We start from the raw sequence: 24,001 nt of genomic DNA, 5'->3' as shown, positions 1-24,001 counted from the left end.
TTGTTTGTTTGTTTTTTACATTTGCTTTTCTGTGCAAAAGACCCTTAGCTCTCAGAGACCCAGTGTAGCACCAGCAACACAATGTTTGTGTAAAGGAATTAAATAATAGATAACTGTCGCTAGCTGTGGGTAAAACTACAGATAACAGTAGCTGACACAATACTTTTCATAATCAAACATACTTATTCAATTTAAGTTGATATGTATAGCACACACCGTTTCACAGCTGCTTCAGAAAATGCCGTTTTTTAGGTGTTTTCCTAGATATTTCATCATTGTCCTTGATTTGACAATGTATATTTATTCAATTAAGTGGTATTAAAATTGCTGCATTATATTTAAAATATCATTTGATAGAATTTGTATTATAGCATTTAGATGCTCAGTGAAATTCATGACTTTATCCTTACTGGTTAAAATATAGTTGTTTTTTTATATACATTTGTGTGCTGAATTTTTTCTCTCTCACTTTCACAAGAGTTCAAAATTTCATAGTTTCAGATTTTGCAACCCTAAATGTCCAGCTTTACAATTTTGCAACGCTTTATAAATTATACTCTAATGCAATTTTTGCCTAAATTAAATGTTTTTTATTTTATTTTTAACTAATGGGATCCTAAAGACATGTTTATTTGTGAAAAGGTTCATACATCATCAGTATAAATACTTCGGCCTCTGAGGGCTAGAATCACTTAGAGAAGTATTTAACAAGCTGCATGTTTTGAGGTATCATTCATGCAATGCAGGATGAGTTATAAATGCAGAGTTGGGGTTCAAGGTTTCACTCATTAAGTCAGTTTATCTCTCTTATTGTCTTTACCTAATGTCAGCCATGTTATTTCTTCATGCTCCCTCACTCTTCCATCTGCTCTGTGTGTGTTTGTAGAAATGGACAGGAACCTGGAAGCTGGAGACACTGAGCAGGTTATTCCTCACCTCCACCGAGAGCTGCAGGAGGCCCAGGAGCTCGCCAACACCGGCAAACAGAAATGCCTTGAGCTTCAGGGTACGTCAGGGTGTTGAGTGCTCGTTTAATAGTGATTCAGCATCAATAATCGAGAGTCATGATTGCTCTGGGTTTAGCGTAAATCACTGAACGTCTTTTTCCCATCAGCCCTGCTGGAGGAGGAGAGGACAACCAACAGACAGCAGACTGAAGAATCTGCTAAACAGATCCGCTTCTTACAGAGTGAGTCCTTCAAACACTTACACACATGTCTGCAGTGTTTTGACTTAATCTCTTCATAAAATGGATCTAATCTGAATCTAATCATCAGTATGGGTTGACCTGGTTTTTAGTAATGCACCAAAATGTATTTTTGTTACCAAAATACTGACACTGAAATTACAGAAACAATGTTTTTTTAATAATAAATTACATTTGTTTAATAATCAACCCTCACATTAAAAACTGAGCTCTGTATAAACATTTATAACATTTAAACATTAATGTATTTATTTAAACTTTTTAGTTATAATTGTTTCTACTCCGAATCATTGTTAAAAAATATAAACCTTTAAACGTGGCTGTAATAACTTTGTTTTGATGACATTTTTATTATTCAGACATTAAATAATCAAGACAACATGTTAAGTAAAAATTTAAAGGATGTTTTTACATATATTTTATTGAATGGCTTTTCTGAGTTAAATATAACTTTACGTAACGTTTACAAGTTCTATTGACGTCTTTCCACGGTAAAAAAAAACACTGATAACATGAGACATTATTTACATTTACATTTATTCATTTAGCAGACGCTTTTATCCAAAGCGACTTACAAATGAGAACAATAGAAGCAATTAAACTAGCAGTAGGACAACAGTATGTAAGTGCTATGACCCTTCGCAGTTCAATTCAACGTAGTTAAAAAAATTAATTTTTTTTTTTTTAGATAGAATAGAGGAGAAAGTGTTAGTATTACTTTTAATCAAGTGCTGCCGAAAAAGATACGTCTTCAGCAATTTCTTAAAAATGGCTATGGACTCAGCAGCTCTGGTTGAGTTAGGCAGATCATTCCACCAGCAGGGAACAGTCATGGTAAAGGTCCGAGAAAGAGATTTTTTTGCCTCTTTGAAATGGCACCACAAGACATTATGGTTTCAGTAAGTTGTACTGTATCTTTTTTTTAACACACCTTCTGTTTATTTTGTGCTATAACTAGTAGTAAAGAGGAAGAGATGATTGCTTCACGTGGCGCTTGAACAGAGGCGCTACAGCGATCTGTCACGTCACATTAAAGCGCGCCAAAACAACATGAATTTGAATGAAACAACATGAATTTTGTTGTAAAATTGACAATATTTGAAAACTCAGACTTTGTTGCATATCAAAAAGTATCAAAGCACAATGCTTATTGCGATTATTGTTTGAGAGATGCACTAAGTGAACTGAATAGATCCAAGTCATTCAATATAATCTCCGCCCTCAAAATCGGTTTCGGACGGAACCAAAAATATTTTTTTCATTGCTTGAATTTTGACGTATCACTACTAGTTTGACCGAACACCACCCGTCAATCATGGTAAAGAATGACCGTAACTCATCTTTCTCTTCAGCTCAACTAGCGAAGCTCCAGTCGGACATGGAGGCTTTGCGTGAGCAGAGGGAAAACACTATTTCCACCACCCGAGACGAGCTCTACAGCGCCCAGGAGGAGATACTGGTGCTCCGGCATGCCATGGAGGCCGCCACTGCCGAGCGGGAACGGGAGATCGCCGCCCTGCAGGGAGACCTGAGCATTGTCACCGCAGAACTCGACAAATGGAGACAGACGGCAGCTAAGTATGAAGTGGAGATCAGCAAACTCCAGGCCAGCTTCCAGCTCCAGAGCCAGCACCAGGAGAGAGCCAGCCAACTCCAAGGTACTGACACACCACCACCATTCATTTTCGGTCCGCAGTCAGGCCAGCTTAGCATGTCGTCATACAGCTCCTGTGGTGAACCTGCTGTGTCCCTGATGTGCTGTTTGGCTTTCAATGTTTCTGTGCGTCTCTGGAGGCCATAAATCAAGCTGGCTTCAGAGGAACAATGGCTGAGATCATCACTGATCTGGGTGTCTTTGATCTCTCTCTCTTCTTTAGCGCCTTTGATTCATGTTTGGAAACATTTGTTTCCTCTCATTTTGTATAATATGAGTTTTCTTTTTTTATATACATTAGATTCCTATGGAGCCCCTAAAGGGACCTTTACAAAAATAAAAATATACAGACTATCGCGTGTTCACGGGAAACTAACTAGCACGCGATAGCTTCCCGTGAGCACGAGATACGTTTCTTGTGAGCACGTGAAAGTCTGTATATTTTTATTTTTGCAAAAGTCTCTTTAGGGGCTCCGTAGATTCCTATTTTCCTGCTTTTATGCTAATATCTACAGCCAGCAAGAAATATCTGTTTTAGGACATCACATTTTTTTTATCACGGTTTCCACAAAATATTAAGCACCAAATCAGCCTATTAAAATGATTTCTGAAGGATCATTTGACCCTAAAGACTGGAGTAATTATGCTGGAAGTTCAGCTTTGTCATCATAAAATATATTAAAATAGAGATTATAATATTTCACAATATTGCAGTTTCAGAAATCTCATCGACCCCTAACTTTTGAATGCTAGGCAAAGTGGATGTGGATGTTTTTTGGTTACACTATACCATAATTTTAAATGTTTATTTGCTGTGCGGCCTACTTTTATTTTATTCTATTCATTAAGTTCCGGAATATTAATTTATTACACAAGATTTCTTCACAGATTGAGAACGCACACATGTGGTTGTAATTTAGCCGCCTTACTGGGGTCTTTCTCTCCAGGCCCCCTTTAATGTGTCATCCAGAGTCATGGAAACAGTTTTATTATCGTCCATCCTGCTGGGTTTATTTATTATTGATTGGTTCCTTGTTCTGTTTTTCACGAAAAAAATCTATATGAAAGTGTTTTGACTGCTTCTGAGATCTTTTGAATCCATGTTAGGCTGAACAAATTCTCATCCATTAAAATAAAACATGACAGATATATGTACATGATACATATACAGATATATGATTTAAAAATAATGTATACAGCAAAACCAAATTTGTTTTTTTGATGCACAAAATAATTTTTTAATTAAACTTTTTAATGATTTATATTTAGATTGTATTGTGTGAAATGGTGTGACTAATCTCTCTCTCAATTATTATAATTACTAATATATATATTTATATAATCACACCCAAAATAAAAGTTCGTTTACACATATTTACACATAATTATTTTGTATATATAAATACACACATATGCATATACATTTAAGAAATGTATATGCTATATATATATATACATACATAATTTATACTATATATAAATATTTTATATATAAATAACACATTTTCTTAAATATATACATGCGTGTGTGATTTATATATACAAAATAATTATACACCGAACACATATATTATGTAAACACTTTTATTTTGGATGCGATAAATTGTGATTAATTGTTTCCCAGTACTAATATATATATATATATATATGCGTGTGTGTGTATGTATGTATTTCTAATAAATGCTTAACAGGAGGTTTGGTGTGTGAATGGAGATGTTAAATCATTTTTTTCCTGTTTCTGTCTGTCAGGTGAACTAGAGAAGCTTCAGGCCGAGTGCTCTGGTCTGCAGAATGAATGTGACAGTCTTCGGGCTGAGAAGACAACGCTAATGCAGAAACTCCTCAGACTAGAGGAAGAGCTCGACAGGTGGGTCACATGCACACAAACAGCCCATTCACAACAGGGCCACTATGCCAGTGTCGTTTAGATCATTTCACACAACAAAAGTGAGTCACCAGGATGTAAAATGTTTTGCACACCTGCTCACATAAACAGAGAATGTTTGAATCACTCACCATATTACACAACAACTAGCATCATGACAGGTTACTATTGTAATGTTGAAGCAGCTTTGTCCTGTATTTAAGCGCCCCTATTCAGTGTGTGCTTATGTTATCATCTTATCATCACCGCTATGAGCTCATCTGCCCTAAAGCTTCACATCCACTCATCTACAACATTCTCTTCCATGACATGAATTTATTCCATTGATTAGTTCATTTTCTGAAAGCTCTACGGAATGTAAACAGAAGAGTATTTATTTTCCTTTCTTTGTATCGCAGTTCACGAGAGCGGAGTGAGACGCTGTGCAGCAGCCTTAACGTTCTGGAGAAATCCCAGGGTGACCTGGCGAATAAACTGGGCTCAATACAAGACCAGCACCAACAGGACGCTAGCAAACTGAAGGTCCAACTGTCCCAAGCGGAGGGCCGCACCAGAGACCTGCAGAAGGAGGTACGATCAACTTCCTAAAGTTTTGCACAGTATAATAGCCTGACGTCGTCATACTCCGGTTTTAGTCAGAATATGAGTCTGATACTGCTCCATTGGTCTGTGATTATGGGGCGTGTTTGAACCGAACCAGGAAAAATTGACCGTTTGCAAAGACCCGTCCCCTTTAGTTACTGTCGCTATGTCCGACAAGCTACGCCGCTCTCACACACACACACTGTGCTCATGACATGCAGTGTAAAATACATTGCGGAGCAGAGAGGAGACTGCCAACACACTGACAGACAGGACAGACCAGGTTACTTTTGATATTAAACATATTAAACAAAGTCTCACCTTTCAAATTTGGTAATTTGTTAAAAGAAATGTAAACAATAAATTGCGTTTTGTGGCTCTTTAATGTGTGTGACAGATCGCTCAGTTAAAGCTGCTCGTGAACCGATCATCTCTTCCTTCTAGTTCATTTATAGCATCAAATAAACATGAATGAACATCAGAAGGAATGTTGTTTTAACCGCGGAAAGGCGTCAGTACACTCCGCTTCTCAAGTTCAAATCCTCCCATGTTAATCTACTAACTCTAACTTGAACGCACCACCCGTCGTAAACACAAACTTCCCACAAGGACTTGAACGCACCAATAGCTGGTATGACATTATTTTGTAGGCCAAAACGTGGAAACGAGTTAGCATTTTACTCCGTGAACCGGAAGTTTTTTTTTTTTTTTATTAACTTTAATTGTTAATTGATTAATTGTTCACCACAAGACTAGTAATGTGAATAGTAAGTAAATAGGGTACATTTTGATTTCATGATGACTTTAAATGGCAGAAATAAAGTCTGAGATGAACACAAGCTCAAGACTCTTTCACGTTTTATTCTACGACATAATACATCAGTATTACCCCACTCGTGATTTTTTTTAAGCTGTTACGTGTCTTGAAAAGGGCGGTTGCTAACAAGTGGGACTACAGAGGCGTTCGGGGAAATTGAACGTCATCACGCCGTGCAGAAAACCTCCGTCCACATTTACTGCCTCGTTGTGCTGCTTATGCTCTAATAACTCGTACTTTCTCGGAAGAAGTTTTTTTTAGATAAAATTGAAAGAGTTATCAGAAGCTTAGTGATGGTGACGTTGAATTCGTGCGACTGTGGTGTAGTTCGTTTATATCTTACCTTTTAGTTTTTTACTTCTGGGGACTGTATTTACACTGTAAAAAAAAAAAGTTGGTTTAACTTAAAGCAAGTTACCTTGTTGCGTTAAAATTGAGTTTGTTGTCATTAAAAATTTTAGTTAATACAATGAAGAAGAATGGTTTAATAAACAGAAACTCAAAATAGTATGTTATCTTCACACATTAGTTATCAAAGTTGATTTGACAAACGATAAAAAGTTGATAACACATTTCTTTACAGCGTAGGCTTCAAATTGTTAATCTGTGAAAATTATCTTTATGGACAAAAAGTGTCATTATCATAAACTGTTGTTTTTGTGATAATCCAAAAACCTATGTGGAAATCCTATTGGGTATTTGTCGAGGGAGCCAGGGTGATGAGAACTGCCGGTTACACTACAACTCTTGACAGTAACCTTTTTTTTTTTAATGAATGCATGTTATTCTCTCTCTTTCTCTCTAGTACGACGACACTCAGAATCTGCTGTCAGATCTCCGGCAGCGGTATGAACAGACGGAGCAGGAGAAATGCTCCATCAACGATGAGCTGGAACAGTGCAAGGTCAACCTCAAACTCCTGCAAGAGAAGGGCAGCTCTGTGAGTCTCGCAACCAGCACGTTTCATTCGCAATGCAACAGAATAAACCTTGAACACACTGCATTTCAGCCGATACTATACTTAATTAGCTGTCGTTTACATTACGCCATTTAATGCAGTTGTCAGCAGCCAGTGATAGATCTTACTTCGCTGTTTTGCATGGCTCTGGAAAACACAGAAGAACACGCATACGGAACGACTTTGTGAGTTGTTAGCAAATATTCTTTGCTAACAACAACATTTCCAGGTGCAACAAGTTAGAGAGAGCATTTGTGGGCGTCATAGGTGCATTCAAATGGTTTATTATTCAAACAAAAATCCCCAATAGGTTTCATTAGGGTTTCGCACCAATGAAAAATTCCATTTTTGGATATTGATGTTTGTCTCCATTTTGTTTTTGACCCTGGACCACAAAACCAGTCTGGAGTCGCACGGGTATATATGTGGCAACAGCCAACAATACATTGTATGGGTCAAAATTATTGAGTTTTCATTTATGCCAAAATCATTAGGATATTAAGATCATGTTCCATGAAGATATTTAGTAAATTTCCAACCGTAAATATATAAAACATGTATTTTTGTGAGTGAATGCAGCACAATCGTGAACATAAATGCACAACTTTAAAGAAGATTTACTCAATGTTTAGATTTTTTTGCTCCTCAGATTCCAGATTTTCAAGTTGTATCTCGACCAAATATTGTCCTATCCTAACAAACCACACATCAATGGAAAGCTTATTTATTCAACTTTCAGATGATATATACATCTCAATTTCCGAAAATTGACCCATGTGACAATGTTTGTGGTCCACGGTCACATATATTGTTATATATAAAATATTAACCCCTCAAAGACTTCAGAATTTTCACTTTCAGGTTCTCCTTTTTGACCTCAGAGGAGAATATTTTCTGCTGTTTTTTGACACTTTTAGTTGCAGATTTTTGGCCATTTGTTAATTTTTTGGGGTTATAATTTGCTACACAACACTGTAATTATCACCTTAGTGTATCCCACAATTCAATCCCTTGCACACTGCTGATTGAAGTCACAATCACTTCACATGTCTTTGATTAGCAAATTTAACAGATTGTAGATATATTTAGTTGAATGCAAATAACCAGTTTTCAGTTTTTCCTTTCCCGTGTGTTATTAATGCCTTGAACACTGTCCTCGTTCCGGATGTCACGCTTCTAGATGTGTTTGTGGTTATGGGGCGTCTGATATTTTTTGTTTGTGTTGATTTTTCAATGGATCCTCCCACTGCACCCTTTTTTGTTTGTATGTTTGTTGTAGTTGTTCGACTCCCCAGCCTGATTTCCGTTGAATAGTTTGAAGATTGATTTTTTGTTTTATTTGTAATATCCCTTCCCTCCTCTAGCCATCCATATTGCAGCCTGTCCAAGCCATTTTCATCGGTCTATTCCTGGCTTTGCTGTATTGGTGCTTCAGCCAGTTGTGGTAGAAAGGTACACACGCTCCTGTTGAGTCTGTTTGTGTGTCTCCTGTATATCCACTTCTGTATATATCATCACATATATACGACCTGTGCATGGCAAACTCTCATTCGTCATCTCTGCACCCGCTTCGCCCCAAAATCCCTTTTCGGTGCTTGGCAACATGTGGGGAACTCTTAACCGATTCCTCGTCCACCCACAATCACCTACTACTACTAACCAATCACATTAACTGTCTGTCTTGCTTGGATCGCCATAATGGTCATATAAATCTTTGCATTTGGGGGATTTTGGATTCTTTCTCTTTTTTTTTTGTTTTGGGGCATTTTGGTCATCATCATCATCTTTTGCTTTTCTTCTTTACTTTCATGAAATTAAAGGCATATTTCACCCAAAATTACCATTGTCATGTATTCACCCTCATGCTGTTTCCAACCTGTATGACTTGCTATCATTCAAAGAACCAAAAGAAGAGGTTTTGAAGAAAGTTGCTTATTTTCATACAACGGGATCAGCACAATTTTATGACAACCATACAGAAATGTAAGTCGGTAGGATTAGGGATAGTCTATGTACACTTGCCACTTGCGTCACTGGTAGTTGCTATTGTGCTGGGTAAGACCCAACTCTGAAGTAAGAGCTAATTTAGTCCCCACAAAAGAAAAAAGAAAATCGTTTACATTTCAAACGGCCCAAAAAGCGTGTATTTCCGCCAATATTATTTCCTGAAAATGTTCCTCTAGTGAGAGCCCCCTATAAATTATGTTCTCAGGATACCGGTAGTTCTTTTAAGGTGCTTCTCCCCCCCCCTTTTTTTTAGACCATATTTATATGGATTTCCATATTTTCGGCTCTAAAGAATGACCCATTTGAATAGCATTAATCCGAGAGATAGAGAGAGAAAATACATGAATTTTGAAGCTTTTGAAAATGCAGCTATTAGGTGGTTTTCTTTTTTCTTTTTTTCAATTTTCTTTTTATTGATTTTTAACATTTTATTAACATAACAGAGAGAAAAGAAAAATTATTTTATTTTAAATAAAATAAAAATAAGTAATAAAAATAAAATAAATGTACAAATAAAATACAGCAAATTAAATCAAGTCAGTCCATGGTCACAGATTAGGTGGTTTTCTGCCAAAATAAAAGCGCTATAGTTTAACATTTGAAAGCAAAGGAATTTAGACCGCATTATTATTAATGTATAGTCATTGTTTTTTCTTTTTTTTGTCCTGCTTTTTAGAGATTGGCAGAAAAGAGCAGCATTAAAATCACAAACTTTGTGTCCCACAGAAGAAAGTCACACAGGATTGAAACAGCATTGAGTAAATAATGTCTAAATTGTAATTTTTGAGTGAACTGTTTCTTTAAAACGCATCTTTTCTTTAAGTTTAAAGAGAGACTGTTGTGTTTGCTTTTATTTGCTTCATAACTCCTGTGAAGGTAACTGGTTCTCCCAGTTTCACTCAAATATTTGCTTTTCCTTTCCTCTCCCTCTTTCTCTCCGTTTATTTGTGTTTCTTTGTCTCTGACTATCACCCAGGTCTCTCTTCTCTGTCTCTTTTAGCTCCAGTCTCCAGTGCTTCTGTCCTGGTTGCTCTGGTGCGTGTAACGGCCTTTATTAATCGCTCTGCTGTGTTTTCCTCCTCCTGCTTTCAGAGCGGATGGATGCCCTGGATGCCGGTGGTTGCCGCAGTGGTTGCAGTGACAGCAGTGGTGCTTTATCCCAACTTTTCCAAGAGCTCCTCCTGAGAACATCAACCAATCACACACCACTTCTTGTCCCCCGTGCAGCACGGCTCTCGGTCCAATCCCAATGTCAGTTTTAGTCCGGGCACATGGCATAAATCTGAACGTAATACCTCTCAGTTTGACAATTACAGCCCCAATGTCTGTGTAAAATGCAAATGTATATAGTATAGAAAGAAAGAGGGAATAAAGTTCTAATGCATATTATAGAATAAATAATCTATCTGCATTTTTGATTATTAAAATGGCCTAAACTAGGTCTAACGTTGTTTTTTTGTTTGTTTTCTTGGATGGGTACCACGTTTTCTGTCAGCCACTTTTTGTTTCTTGTGGTTTTTTCCATGTTAGATGTGGCGAACCAAAATAGATGTACAGCCAAATGAGAATCTGAACTCTAGGGCACAGAGGGGCGAAGTGCCTATTTTAAATACTACTTAGGACTAGTTCACATTGAAGTGCCACTCTTGTTCCACTCATGCAGCGTATCAATTCGATCTCGAATGGACAAAAAAAGTGTCTAAAGTTCACGTCATCTGTGCGGTGTTCAATCCGACATGCTTCTAGCACAGTGATGTCCTTGTTCTCTATGGCTGTTTTCTCTTGTATCATGTATAAGCAAATGTTCATGTCAGAGACACACTACAATATTTAGATGGTTTTGAAATTCAACGTTCTTGACATGTAGGATTGTGGTCAATGTCCAATGGAATGGAGCACTGACCTAAAAAAAACAAAAAACGTTAAAAAACATGTTGTAGCTTTTTACCAACACACTGTCCTGCTGTTCGGACTTAAGAGTTGAGTTCACGGCTCCTGCCCGTCTTTTCTGTACTGAAAAGTACCTCCTGAAAAAGGCTCTGGGATTTTGCTGCCTTACCTGTAAAATAGGTCTCTTCTTACAGAATGAAATTGGATGCAAAGGCTTTAAAATGAATGTGGGGAAATGATAAATGGGTGGAAGCGTCACAAGTCCACTCCTATGAAGCACAGAAATGGGTGAGAGTGAATTATTTTGGGGTGAGCAGAGTTGTTTAATTTTTTGGATGTGCAAGCTGCTTTGAGACTGGAGGAAGATGAATTAACCAATGATGTGTTTGGTGTGTGTGGTTCACATTTGTCTGCTGTGCTGTAAATAAACAGTCTTGGAGCAAAAAAAAACAAAAAAAGCCTAACTCATCTGGTTCAGCGTGTCAAGGACTTTTGTTTTTGCATCTTTTCTTGTTTTACTGGAAAGACATACTCACAAGAAAAAATCCATTGAACGCTTCAACATGGATTTGACCACGAATGCAAAAAAAAAAAAAAAAGCAAAGCTTGTAGCACAGAAAGAATAGCTTTAAAAACTAAAAAAAAACTGCGTTTGGTTCATAATGCATTCTTTAAACTGCATGATGGACTTTATTTTTAGTATCCGTTTGGAACATCGTCCTTCACGTTAGATAGAAGAATGCTCATAGGCCGTTTGTAAATATGTATGTATGAATGTTTGTGTGTAAATATATGTTATAGTCACGAAATAAAAAAATTGGATATAAATGATATTGGTCATATCTAATTTGCTGCTGGAGCCAGTTTTCAGGATATGATGCATTGGCCTTTTCCTTGTTTTACATCGAGATATACGAGTTCTCCGTTCCATACTTTTCTAAATGCATTTTTTGGGGGGGCTTGAACATGCAGTTTTTACGATTTTTAGTTCCACATTCAGAACGCATGTTTGATACTCCTTGAAATGTGCTGAACAAGATGCAAATTTGAGATGTGGAACTTGTTTATTAGGTCGTAACTGAACCTTAGGCTAAACGCTGGTTTTTGTAAGCTTAAAGTTTGTATTGTTCAAAGATGGTGTTGAGTCGTCAGTTAAGAATCCGAGCTAAACCTGGTGTTTTTCAGGGCTTTTGAGAAGAGATATCTTTAAACTGGTCACCAACCACGTCAGTACAGCACACTGCCTGTATATAGTTTTGTTCGTAAATATTGTTTGTTTTTTATTTCCTTCTTGAATTGAGAGCTCAGAATGACACTTTTGTTTTGAACATCAAAGATAGTTCATTGTCAGAATTCTATTTTGTAAAAACATAGAGTAATACAGATAAAGGGTATTTGCACTAACAAGTGTGATGTGCATGACTTCAATAAAACAATTTCACTTTCCTTGACTAGTTTGATTCTTTTTGGTCAACTTATTAACACCTACATGTTTTTTTGATATACGCATATTAAAATGTACCCTTTTTTCCCCTCAAAATAGTATATAACTTGCTCTTAGCAAGCTGAGAAGCACAAATCATGTATATATATATATATATATATATATATATATAGACCCCTAATTTCTTAAAACTGTTAAACCAAACGTAGTATTGTGAAGTTTTCATCCAAAAAGTATTTAAATGTTGTTAGTAGCACTGAACACAAGATGGCAGAGCTTACAAAAGCTTATTTTAGAAGCTTCTGTTATATTTGTGTTTTCTATGCATTATGAAGCATCATTGGAGTTTATAAGGCACCATCAAATATTTGTCCTCTGAGAAGATTCCTTTCTCAAGCACATCTCCTTGATGTGGTGTGCCCCCCAATAAGGTGTGTAATGTCTTGAATACCTTTGTTGAATTCTTTTGTGTGGAAGTCAGGACAGATCTGTAAGCTTGAGAAACATGGATCCCGATTCTGAAGGAAGGCCTGTGGCAGCTGTCTGCACCTACTGCCAAACCTCTCCGCCTCTTCTCTCTCACATCGACATGACTGTGGCATGTGGGCGTGTAACCCTCGCTGACTGACCCAGACTCAGCACATCATCGATGACAGGAAGTCTGATAACACTCGACACACCCGAGCTGAGATTTATGCAGAGTCACTCACTCTGAAAGACCGTCGTGTCGAGTTAAAATCGCACTGTTCTTGAGTTCAAGGCATTACTATTACTGTCTTTTACTCATACTCGAGAGTCTGGGATCTCTCTCTCTCTCTCTCTCTCTCTCTCTCTCTCTCTCTCTCTCTCTCTCTCTCTCTCTCTCTCTCTCTCTCACACACACACACACACACACACACACACGATTCGTTAAAAACTCGTAACGAAACATCGGTGTGTTAAAATTAAAATACATTTTGACTACTTGTTTATTGAACTTGTATGAAAGCAATAGACTATCACATGCAATTGTGCTGATATTAGGGGAAACGGCACTCTATGTCCTGTTATAAATATTAAAAACAAGAGCTCATACATAATAATAATAATACATTTTATTTAAAGGCGCCTTTAAAGTCACTCAAGGACACCTTACAAAATTCATTAAAAAAAGACAATAAACAATCAAAGTAGGCTACAGCAACAAACATTAAATCACATAAAAGCCTGCCTGTACAAATGGACATTTGAATCATATATCTTTAATTTTGGTGGCATTTTTGTTACTAGTTCATTTCAGTGATGACGTATTTTTTTTTTAAAAAATATAACAAACAAACAAAAAATGCAACTATGAGTGCAAAAAAAAAAAAAAAAAATTTTTTTTTTAATGCCTGGGGAGCCAAAAGTTACATAGTGTAGCTTTAAAATGTCTTTTAGATAGTTGACGGTGATGCCAAGGAAATCCGCTTACAAAAAGTTGGACAATGATATTTGTTGAAAAAGAAAATGATAGTTTTAATCACGATGATTTAGCAATAGCAAGGATTTGCATAACACTTTTAGAGACCCGATTGCCCATTCTTCAGTTCTCCAGAAACAGTCAATAATACTATTTGAAGGGCAAAGTACATTTGCAGAAAACCAGATAACAATCGATCCAAGGCATGCATCTGAAATAAATCATACATTGAGAAAAACATAAAGCTATAATCCATCAACGATTCTTAAAAATGTAATATGTGTCCTCTAGACAGATAATGTGCCTCTGCATGGATAATTCCAATACAATGAATAATGCTTAATACTGTCTAGCAACATCTTGATGATTCATATTCACCTGGAAATATGATGCCAGCACTATCAAAGATCGCATGCAGTCATCATGCAGACGATTGGGTTCAGCCCAGACTGACAGACAGTGAAGCAGACCACACACACACACACACACACACACACACACACACACACACAGCTGTAATCTGTGCTCCAGGCGTTATCATCACCGTCACTGAGGTTAAAAAATAAGACGATGATTACAGGCCAGACTTCTGCAGCTAGCAACTCATATTTACTTTATAACATTTAAAAGTCTGTAACACTTCACAATAAGGTTCATTATTTAACATTAGATAATGTATTAACTAACATGAACTAACAATGAGCAAAACATTTGTTACAGTATTTATTAATCTCACTCTAAAAAATGCTGGGTTGTTTCAACCCAATTTTGGGTCAAATATGGACAAACCCAGCCATTGGGTTAATTTTTTTAATTGCATTTTTGATCCAACGTTTGGGTTTGTCCATATTTGACCCAAAATTGGGTTAAAACAACCCAGCATTTTTTAGAGTGAAAATCCAGCTGTTCATTGTTTGTTCATGTTAGTTGCATTAACAAATACAACCTTTGATTTTTACTAATGTACACTCTAAAAAATGCTGGGTTGTTTTAACCCATTTTGGGTTAAATATGGACAAACCCAAACGTTGGATCAAAAATGCAATTCAAAAATTTAACCCAATGGCTGGGTTTGTCCATATTTGACCCAAAATTGGGTTAAAACAACCCAGCATTTTTTAGAGTGCAGGTATTAGTGGACTAATATGAACTAAGATGAATAAATACTGAAGAATTGTTCATAGTTCATGTTAACTAATGAACCTTATTGTAAAGTGATACCAAAATCTCTTTATTTAGATGTGTGAAGTGTTTGGCTTTGTTTCAAACTCTACTTCTCAAACTGAAGCGCTCAGCTGCTGTCATTTCACAGATGTGCGTCTTTCTTTTTATGTGCAAGAGTGTGATGCAATGTTGACCCACCCATGGTGACTAATGCTGATCAAGAACTGTATGCATGGGACAGATCTGAGATCCAGGATGGCAGATCTGCAGGGAGGAATATCTGCTGTTGATTATTAAGACTCCCGTCAGCAAAGGTGCAGGACATGAGGAGGGCGAGAGGAAAGACACGGGCTCTGTTATCATCCGAAAGCGTTGCTGACACCTTCAGACGGAACAAAGCAGTCAGTGTGATGTGCAGGAGTTTGCCAAATGTGTGGGAAGCATTGTGTCTGGCGAATCATAAAAGTGTCCATTACAGAGATGCATCTGAGATCTGTTAGACGAGCCTGAGCTGCTTTTATCAGAGAAACGAAAAGAGTTTGAGGCCTTTTGTGGAGAACATTTACAATCAGTCAAGATCATCTATCGCAATACAAAACACACGAGAACAAAAACACAAAATAAGAACTTAATGTGGATCTAATTTGTTTGATCGTTTCTCTTAATCTTTTATTATGGATTTTTCCCCCTCTCATTTGATTTATTTAGACACCCACAAATAAAACATACATGAAAGTTCAGGATTGATTTGAGAATGTCTTTAAATTACTGAGACGTATATGCTTTATATATAGGCTACTTACATGTCAATTAATAGATCTAGATTTTTATTTTTAATTGTTTAACATTTTTCCTGTAAAAAAAAAAAATTCTTGGTTTAACTTTAAAAATGTAAGTAACCTGGTTGCCTTAGAATATATTGAATATATATATATATATATATATATATATATATATATATATATATTGAATATATATATATATATATATATATATATATATATATATATATTTAAAAAATAGTTAATACAATGAAAGAGATTGGTTTAATCAACTTAAACTCAAAATATTATCTGAACCACATAAATTCTGTAAATTGATTTGACAAAATGTTTTTTTTTTTTTGTGATAAATCATGAGAATATTTCATTCACTCTGGTAGTGTTATTTAAATATAATTTATAAAGTATTGTTTTTTTTATAGCTTTTAATTGTATATTTTCACTTGTCATTTGAATACTTTTATTATGTGATTGTCATTTTTATTAGTATTCTATATGCTTAGTTGATTTTATTTCAGATTTACTTTTTTATTTATTTCCAGTTTGCTATTATAGTCTTATTTTAATTCAAACTTTTTTAACGAAAGGGGTTTTTAAGTTAATAACCCTGGTCTCTTTCGCCTATTTGTTTCATTATTATTTATAATTTGTCTGGATAACAATAAGAAATTATGTTATTTTATTATTTACATGTAATTTTCCAAGATACATTACAAAAACAGACTATACGAATTAGTAATCCTATTAGTCGTTTTAATGATTTATCTAGTTTATTCTTATAATCCTCTTCACATATTTCTCTGAGCTGATTGGATATAATAGAGAAGGGCTGTAGAAAAATGCAGGTTGGGTTTGATGGTGCGCAGGTGTCGTCATCCGCGTGCCGTATATAAGAGCGCGCGCGCAGGCGCGGCCACGAGAGGGAAAGAGTTCAGGAATACAGGAGCGCACGAACACACACACACCTCGCACGCGTCGCACAGAGACACACCAGACATATCCCGAGTTATCAAACAGAAAACATACGAGTCTTATTAGTAATTAAGCCATCATGCCGGCCACGGAGAAGGACCTGGCGGACGACGCGCCGTGGAAGAAGATCCAGCAGAACACGTTCACTCGCTGGTGTAACGAGCACCTGAAGAGCGTCAATAAACGCGTCGCGGACCTGCAGCTGGACCTCAGCGACGGCCTGCGACTCATCGCGCTGCTCGAGGTGCTCAGCCAGAAGAAGATGTACAGAAAATACCACGCCAGACCCACTTTCAGACAGATGAAGCTGGAGAACGTGTCCGTGGCGCTCGAGTTTCTGGACAGAGAGAATATAAAGCTCGTGTCCATCGGTGAGTTTACAACGCCTTCTGCTTTCCAGTCTAGTGTGGAGAAAGTTTATTCAAAGTGTCTGATTTAACATTTATAAAAGTGAAGTGACGCTACCATGCTACAGTGAATCATTCATATTAATGTATCATGGTAGCCTATTTAGTTGCTAGATGGTATTTATATTTGAACCTGAAACTTTAAAATAAACAATTGCACACTGACGGAAGCTGACATATCCCAATACCATGGTACGTTAATATAGCCTACTCTATTTTTAAAGTACTAAAATTCAATCCTATTATTTTCTGTGTGTACAGTGACTTGTACAGTATATGACCATCATATATGATCTGTCTCTATCTTAGAAAGTTACAATCATATGTTGCTGAAGAATTATCATATTTATGTACCATGGTATTTATATGGTTCTATAAGGAATGCATTGATTTTTCTCTTTCATATGTAAAAATTACCTGATCATGGTACTAAATCCCCCCAAAAACACATGTTAATGCATAGTATTTTTTCTAGGCTACTCCAAGATACTCTATAGGAATGTAAAATGGAGCTACCCCTAAAATAATCATGATAATGCTATGGTTTTTGTTGGCAAAATAGTGACATTGTTTTAGACAACTTGTTTAGTCTCTCTCTCTCTCTCTCTCTCTCTCTCTCTCTCTCTCTCTCTCTCTCTCTCATCTCTCTCTCTCTCTCTCTCTCTCTCTCTCTCTCTCTCTCTCTCTCTCTCTCTCTCTCTCTCTCTCTCCCTCCTTTAAAGTGTGTTTGCAAAGTTGCGACAGAAAGCTGAGATTCATTCTCCGCAGATAAGAGATAACGTCCGTCCATTGTCTATTGATTCTGTCTGGATTATCCGTCTTATCTCCGCTGTCCTTATTTGGACTGGTATGAGAAAGTTGCACCATTAATTGCATTCTTGTGTTCATTAAGATTTAGAAATTCAGGATTCCAGAGGCTTAAATATTAAGATTTTCATTTCACAACCATGTGTTTGGCACCAAACAGCTTTCACTGACCTGTGACATTCTTGAAGCCGATCCAAATCTATCGACCTGCATTTCCTGCGGCCTTTTCCGGGATTTCTCATGCGTTACGTGCTGGTGTTATGCTATACTGGGAATAGAGATTATGCACATACTTTAATATTCACTTGAGTCTCAGAACAGGTGCTCCTCATCCTCACCTGTACAGTCGGACACTGCACGTTTCCTCTGTATTTGCCAATCAATTGTTCATTGCACAATGCATGCAAACATTATGGAAACGCCCAACCTGATTTCCTTGCATTTCTTGCCTGGTTGCATATGTTTACCAGCAAATAATTTGCATCATCATTCATATTTCTGATGAAATATGAGGCGTGATGGACTTCCTGTTGTGTTTCTGTGTCATTCAGCCTTCATCTCAAAACCTGAGGTCATCGTTTGGGTTTTTCATTCTTTTCATGCAGAGATTGACACACACACACACACACACACACACACACACACACACACACACACACACACACACACACACACACACACACACACACACACACACACACACACACACACACACACACACACACACTGAGGACTCTTCATAGGCGTAATAGTTTTTATACTGTACAAACTGTATATTCTGTCCCCTTACACTGTCACACACACACACACACACACACACACACACACACACACACACACACACACACACACACGGCCCCTATCCCTAAACCTACCACACACAAACACACACACACACACGGCCCCTATCCCTAAACCTACCACACACAAACACACACACACACACACACGGCCCCTATCCCTAAACCTACCCATCACAGGAAACCTTCTGCATTTTTACATTTTAAATAAAACATTTATTTGTTTTTATTTTTTAAGCTATTTGAATTACGAGGACTCATGAAATGTCCTCATAAACCACGTTTAAGTTGTAATACCAGTGTAATACACATGTCATTATACACATTTGTGTCCTTATCACTCTCTCTCTCTCTCTCTCTCTCTCACACACACACACACACACACACACACACACACACACACACACACACACACACACACACAAGCTTTCCTGCCAATTTATTTTGTCAGGTCAACGAATTTGCGACAGCTGAATGTAACATTTGTGACAAGCTAAACATGTCAGTCTCTGAGTAACATGTACTTTATTTAAGCCGTAAAATAAACTAAATTCTGTAAAATGAGTATAAAGAACTACACAAAAAGCTTTTTGAACATATCCAGCACATTTTATAATTGCCCAAAAATCAAACACCGTTCGCCCCCCAATGCATGTTATCACGTCCGTCAAAAACTTACAATAAAATTAAGCTGTATTAAAATAATAGTAATAATTTAAAAATATTATTTCATTGTGTAAAATGTGTTTTAATGCTTTAGAAAGAATACGTGTTGTTGATGCATTCATCCGTGTGATTTAACACCGTTCATATAGATTTAACACCGTTCATATAGATTTAACACTGTTCATATAGTCATTTTTGAAGTTTAGTTTCTATAAATGATGTATTTTTGGACGGTGGAGGAAGTTTTGAGTTCTGAAACTCAAGTTGTTTTTTTTAGTTTGTTTGTCATACTGCTTTAGGCTAACTTGATTCCTCATGAGTCATTAGAAGAGGCTGTTTTTACACAGTAATTCATTGCTCGTGTTCACAGGACGTGTGTGTGTGAACCCCTTTAGTTTTGGATTTGCACACACACTTCCTGCCTGACGGTCTCTTCCTGTCCAGGATCAGTGTATGGGCGTTTTCACTGGGCCTGAATAAAGACACATAAATAGATGCGCTTGGAAAGGTTGAGTTATCGTGAGGGCAGTGCCCAGACTTTCCACCGTTTCAAAGGGCAGACGTGTTCAGAGATAGGTGACGACTCGCAGATAAACAAACACCGGCTGCTGTTTGGACCGTACATCTCACAGGAGTTCATTTGTGTGGGTTTTTGTTTCTCTCTCTGTGATGTGAACGATGAGGGATAATTGACCCTTTGCAGGGAGCTTGATTGACAGGTGATCTGACCAATCATACTTCGCCATCCGCCATTTTGTCGGACAAAGCCGTCAGGAGAGTTAGTAGATTAACATGTGAGGATTTGAACTTGAGAAGCGGAGTGTACTGACGTCTCTCCGCGGTTAAAACAACATTCCTTCTGATGTTCATTCATGTTTATTTGATGCTATAAATGAACTAGAAGGAAGAGATGATCGGTTCACGAGCAGCTTTAACTGAGCGATCTGTCACGACACATTAAAGAGCCACAAAACGCTATTTATTGTTTAAATTTCTTTAAACAAATGACTAGATTTGAAAGGTGAGACTTTGTTTAATATGTTTAATATCAAAAGTAACCTGGTCTGTGTCTGTCAGTGTGTTGTCAGTGTCCTCTCTCCTCCACAATGTATTTTACACTGTGTGAGAACATGGTGTGTGTGAGAGCGGCGTAGTTTGTCGGACATAGCAACAGTAACTAAGGGGGGCGGGTCTTTGCGAACGGTCAATTGGAAAAGGTTTATGTCTCGTCAACTAGGTGAACAGTTGTTTCTTCTAGTCTTCGAGTTCGAGTCTGTGTGAAGTGTATAATGGCTTGTTTTGCACAGTTAGTCCCAGTATTAGCATGTTTCTAACCAGTTACCACATCATTTCGGTCCTTCTGTGTCTTTTTTTGTTTTTGTTTCCCTCCACAAGTGAGTTTGACATGATCGCTCCATACCGTATCAATTCTTTCCAAAACATGTTTGATCATCATGTGGTCTCCAGAGTTAGACCCAGTGGCTGTATTGATGTTCTGCTCTGACGTTTGTCCTGATTTACTCCCAGTTTGAGGGAAGTGACGGCTGAAGACATCGTTTCCATTAGAGAGGTGTGGGATGAGGACGTGCTGCTGATGAATGAGTCGACATCCTCGCGTGACCTCATTAGTTAGTGCTGATGATTAAGCGTCGTCTTCCGGTCTGTGGTTCGGGAGGTGGTGCACATTCGATCCATGCAATTTAAACTGTGTAATCCCCAAACCTATTTTACTTGCATGAATCATTCCCAGTTCGACTAGGAGTGTTTGTTAAAGATGGCTAAAGTTAATAAACGTGTTCATTTTCAAATGATAAACCATCAAGCTTTAACTTTGTCTTGAAACCTCATTGAGCCGGTTTATACAGCAAGTGCTTCTCGTTACAAATCTGGGGAGAGGGTTGCTCATGTTTCATTCCCAAATGCATGTTACAAGCGAGTCAAACTCAGAGCAGATGCGGAGTGTGTCTGTGTGTGTGTTTGTGTGTGTGTGTCTGTGTGTGTGTGTCTGTGTGTGTGTGTCTGTGTGTGTGTGTGTGTCTGTGTGTCTGTGTGTGTGTGTCTGTGTGTGTGTCTGTGTGTGTGTCTGTGTGTGTGTCTGTGTGTGTGTCTGTGTGTGTGTCTGTGTGTGTGTCTGTGTGTGTGTCTGTGTGTGTGTCTGTGTGTGTGTCTGTGTGTGTGTGTCTGTGTGTGTGTCTGTGTGTGTGTCTGTGTGTGTCTGTCTGTGTGTGTCTGTGTCTGTGTGTGTGTGTCTGTGTGTGTGTGTGTCTGTGTGTGTGTCTGTGTGTGTGTCTGTGTGTGTCTGTGTGTGTCTGTGTGTGTCTGTGTGTGTCTGTGTGTGCGTGCGTGTGTGCGTGCGTGCGTGCGTGTGTGCGTGCGTGTGTGCGTGCGTGTGTGCGTGCGTGTGTGCGTGCGTGCGCGTGTGTGCGCGTGTGCGTGTGTGCGTGTGCGTGTGCGTGCGTGCGCGTGTGCGTGGGTGCGCGGGTGCGCGGGTGCGCGGGTGCGTGGGTGCGTGGGTGCGTGGGTGCGTGGGTGCGTGGGTGCGTGGGTGCGTGGGTGTGTGGGTGTGTGGGTGTGTGGGTGTGTGGGTGTGTGGGTGTGTGGGTGTGTGGGTGTGTGGGTGTGTGGGTGTGTGGGTGTGTGTCATGAGCTGCTCATGTGTAAATGAACACCCGTGCTGCGCTTCTCTCTGAAACACACAGCGCATGCATTTAATTCAATTCCACCTTTGTGATTTGATGATGCACATGCACAGCTATTCTTGTATTTCCATTTATCGTGCATCCCTTTCTAACGGTTTTTATTATTAGTTTATTTGTCAGGGACAATGCAGCGCACATTATTACATGCATAATTATCACAGTCAAAGTCATAATAATGTGTAGATGTTGCATAAAAGGTTTCTAGCCAACAGGCTGATTTGCAGCCCCAGTCCCTGCTGGTTTCTAGGTAGCGGTCTAGAAATCCCGCTAACAGCAAATGCTCAGTCTGAGGTCCTACAAAAGTTCGTCTCGCTATCGTCCTTCTGCCAAACCTAGCATCTCAGCGACGGCTAGTTGGAGAGGCTTGACCCTCCCTGACGGATGTTTCCCGCTCGCATCTTCTGCTCTCAACCTCAGCAAACAGGATTCTCCAGCAGATCCGTCATGCTCGTGGACTTCAGTGCTGTTTAATGTGCTTTAATCACAGCGGACCACAAGCCGCCGCGGCCTCCCTCTGACACACACACACACACACACACACACACACACACACACACACACACACACACACACACACACACACACACACACACACACACACACACACACACACACACACACACACACACACACACACACACACACTGTAATCTGCAAAGAAAAGATCTGCGTAAACCAAGGCGACTGGTGTTTTTTTCAGTTTGATCACGTTTTGGTTCTCAGTGAGAGCTTTTGCTGCATGTGTGTGTATGCTTTGGATATGAATAATACATTTTGGGTCAAAAATACTGATAACCCCCCCCCCCCCCCACATCATTATTACTAGTTCTTCTAGTAAGTTCTCATTTTCATTATTGTTGCATAGTCATATTGATATATAAATCATAGTTTTTGCCCAAATATATAATGATAATCATGTAAAATAAAAAATCAAGCATTTAAGAAAAATATAATAAAATTAATCTTAATTATTTAAATGCTGCTTTAATTTTCAGTGAAATATAAGATTTATTATTTATAATAATAATTAATAAAACAATCTTATATTTCACTGTAAAATACAATTACAAATAATATTTATTTGTAATTGTATTTTACAGTGAATTAAAATATTGTTTTATTATTATTAATAATAATATTTGCAATACAACTGTAAAATGACAATAGTAATATTTATCTTAATTTTCAAACATTAAACAAGCTTTTATTTGCGTGTAAAACCACAGGGATCTTCTCTCGACGACAGGCAGACGAAGGTTTTGTTCACTGTAATGTTTGCTTGTGTGTTTGCCGGTAAGACTAGGTCAGGGATTTTTGGAGTGCATTCGTGAAGGACTTAGTCACACATGAGCTGATATCCAAAAGCCGAATTGGTCCGAGTCTCAAGATTTAAAACTTCCCCTCTGAGAAATGAAGACGTCTGAAAGCGTTCCCAGGGCAAAGCCTGATGGAAAAGCGTGTTATTAAAAACCAGTTCTGACTGTGGTCTTCCTGAGCGCCAGCTGCCCCACCAGAGAGATGAACGAAATCAGTTTTGAGTAGCATTAAATTATGGTTTAATTTCACAAATATAATTCATTTTTTTCGTCAGTATCATGTTTAATCCGTTGTAGATCTATAAAAATGAATCGGAACAAAACAAACTCTCGAGTCAGTTCTTGTTGGATTGTCTCCTCTCATTACGTTTCGCTCCAGTCCGTTTGTCTCTAAATGATCTTTGGCTTGTCGAACAGCCAATGGAAAAGCATCAGATGTTTCTCTACGAGTCTGAGGTGGTTACCAGGTTCTCATGTTATTTCCATTGCCCAGAGCGCGTGTG

The 24,001-nt window shown here is 38.0% G+C and overlaps 2 protein-coding genes across 10 annotated transcripts in view; both read left to right on the top strand.

The window, feature by feature from the left end:
• Positions 1-11,616, top strand: part of slmapa (sarcolemma associated protein a) — a 64,245-nt gene extending 52,629 nt beyond the window's left edge. For 4 of the 8 annotated variants that reach the window (XM_079597795.1, XM_079597793.1, XM_079597791.1 and 1 more), the window contains 8 exons: positions 887-1,006; positions 1,115-1,189; positions 2,560-2,865; positions 4,611-4,728; positions 5,145-5,316; positions 6,951-7,085; positions 8,468-8,555; positions 10,203-11,616. In XM_079597795.1, the coding sequence (XP_079453921.1) occupies positions 887-1,006; positions 1,115-1,189; positions 2,560-2,865; positions 4,611-4,728; positions 5,145-5,316; positions 6,951-7,085; positions 8,468-8,551 (1,010 nt within the window). In that variant the 3' untranslated portion in view covers positions 8,552-8,555; positions 10,203-11,616. The remainder of the gene's footprint in view (positions 1-886; positions 1,007-1,114; positions 1,190-2,559; positions 2,866-4,610; positions 4,729-5,144; positions 5,317-6,950; positions 7,086-8,467; positions 8,556-10,202) is intronic. The other 4 variants (XM_079597792.1, XM_079597794.1, XM_079597790.1 and 1 more) reach the window with 1 other exon arrangement.
• A 5,089-nt stretch (positions 11,617-16,705) lies between these two features.
• flnba (filamin B a) overlaps positions 16,706-24,001 on the top strand; it is an 88,847-nt gene continuing 81,551 nt past the window's right edge. For both annotated transcript variants that reach the window (XM_079597789.1, XM_079597788.1), the window contains exon 1: positions 16,706-17,174. In XM_079597789.1, coding sequence (XP_079453915.1) covers positions 16,883-17,174 — 292 coding nt within the window. In that variant the 5' untranslated portion in view covers positions 16,706-16,882. The remainder of the gene's footprint in view (positions 17,175-24,001) is intronic.

The sequence above is a fragment of the Phoxinus phoxinus genome (assembly GCF_949152265.1).
Source record: "Phoxinus phoxinus genome assembly, chromosome: 22".
Classification (NCBI taxonomy): Eukaryota; Metazoa; Chordata; class Actinopteri; order Cypriniformes; family Leuciscidae; genus Phoxinus; species Phoxinus phoxinus.
Note: the sequence above shows the minus strand (reverse complement) of the source record. Positions and strands in the feature narration are given on the sequence as shown.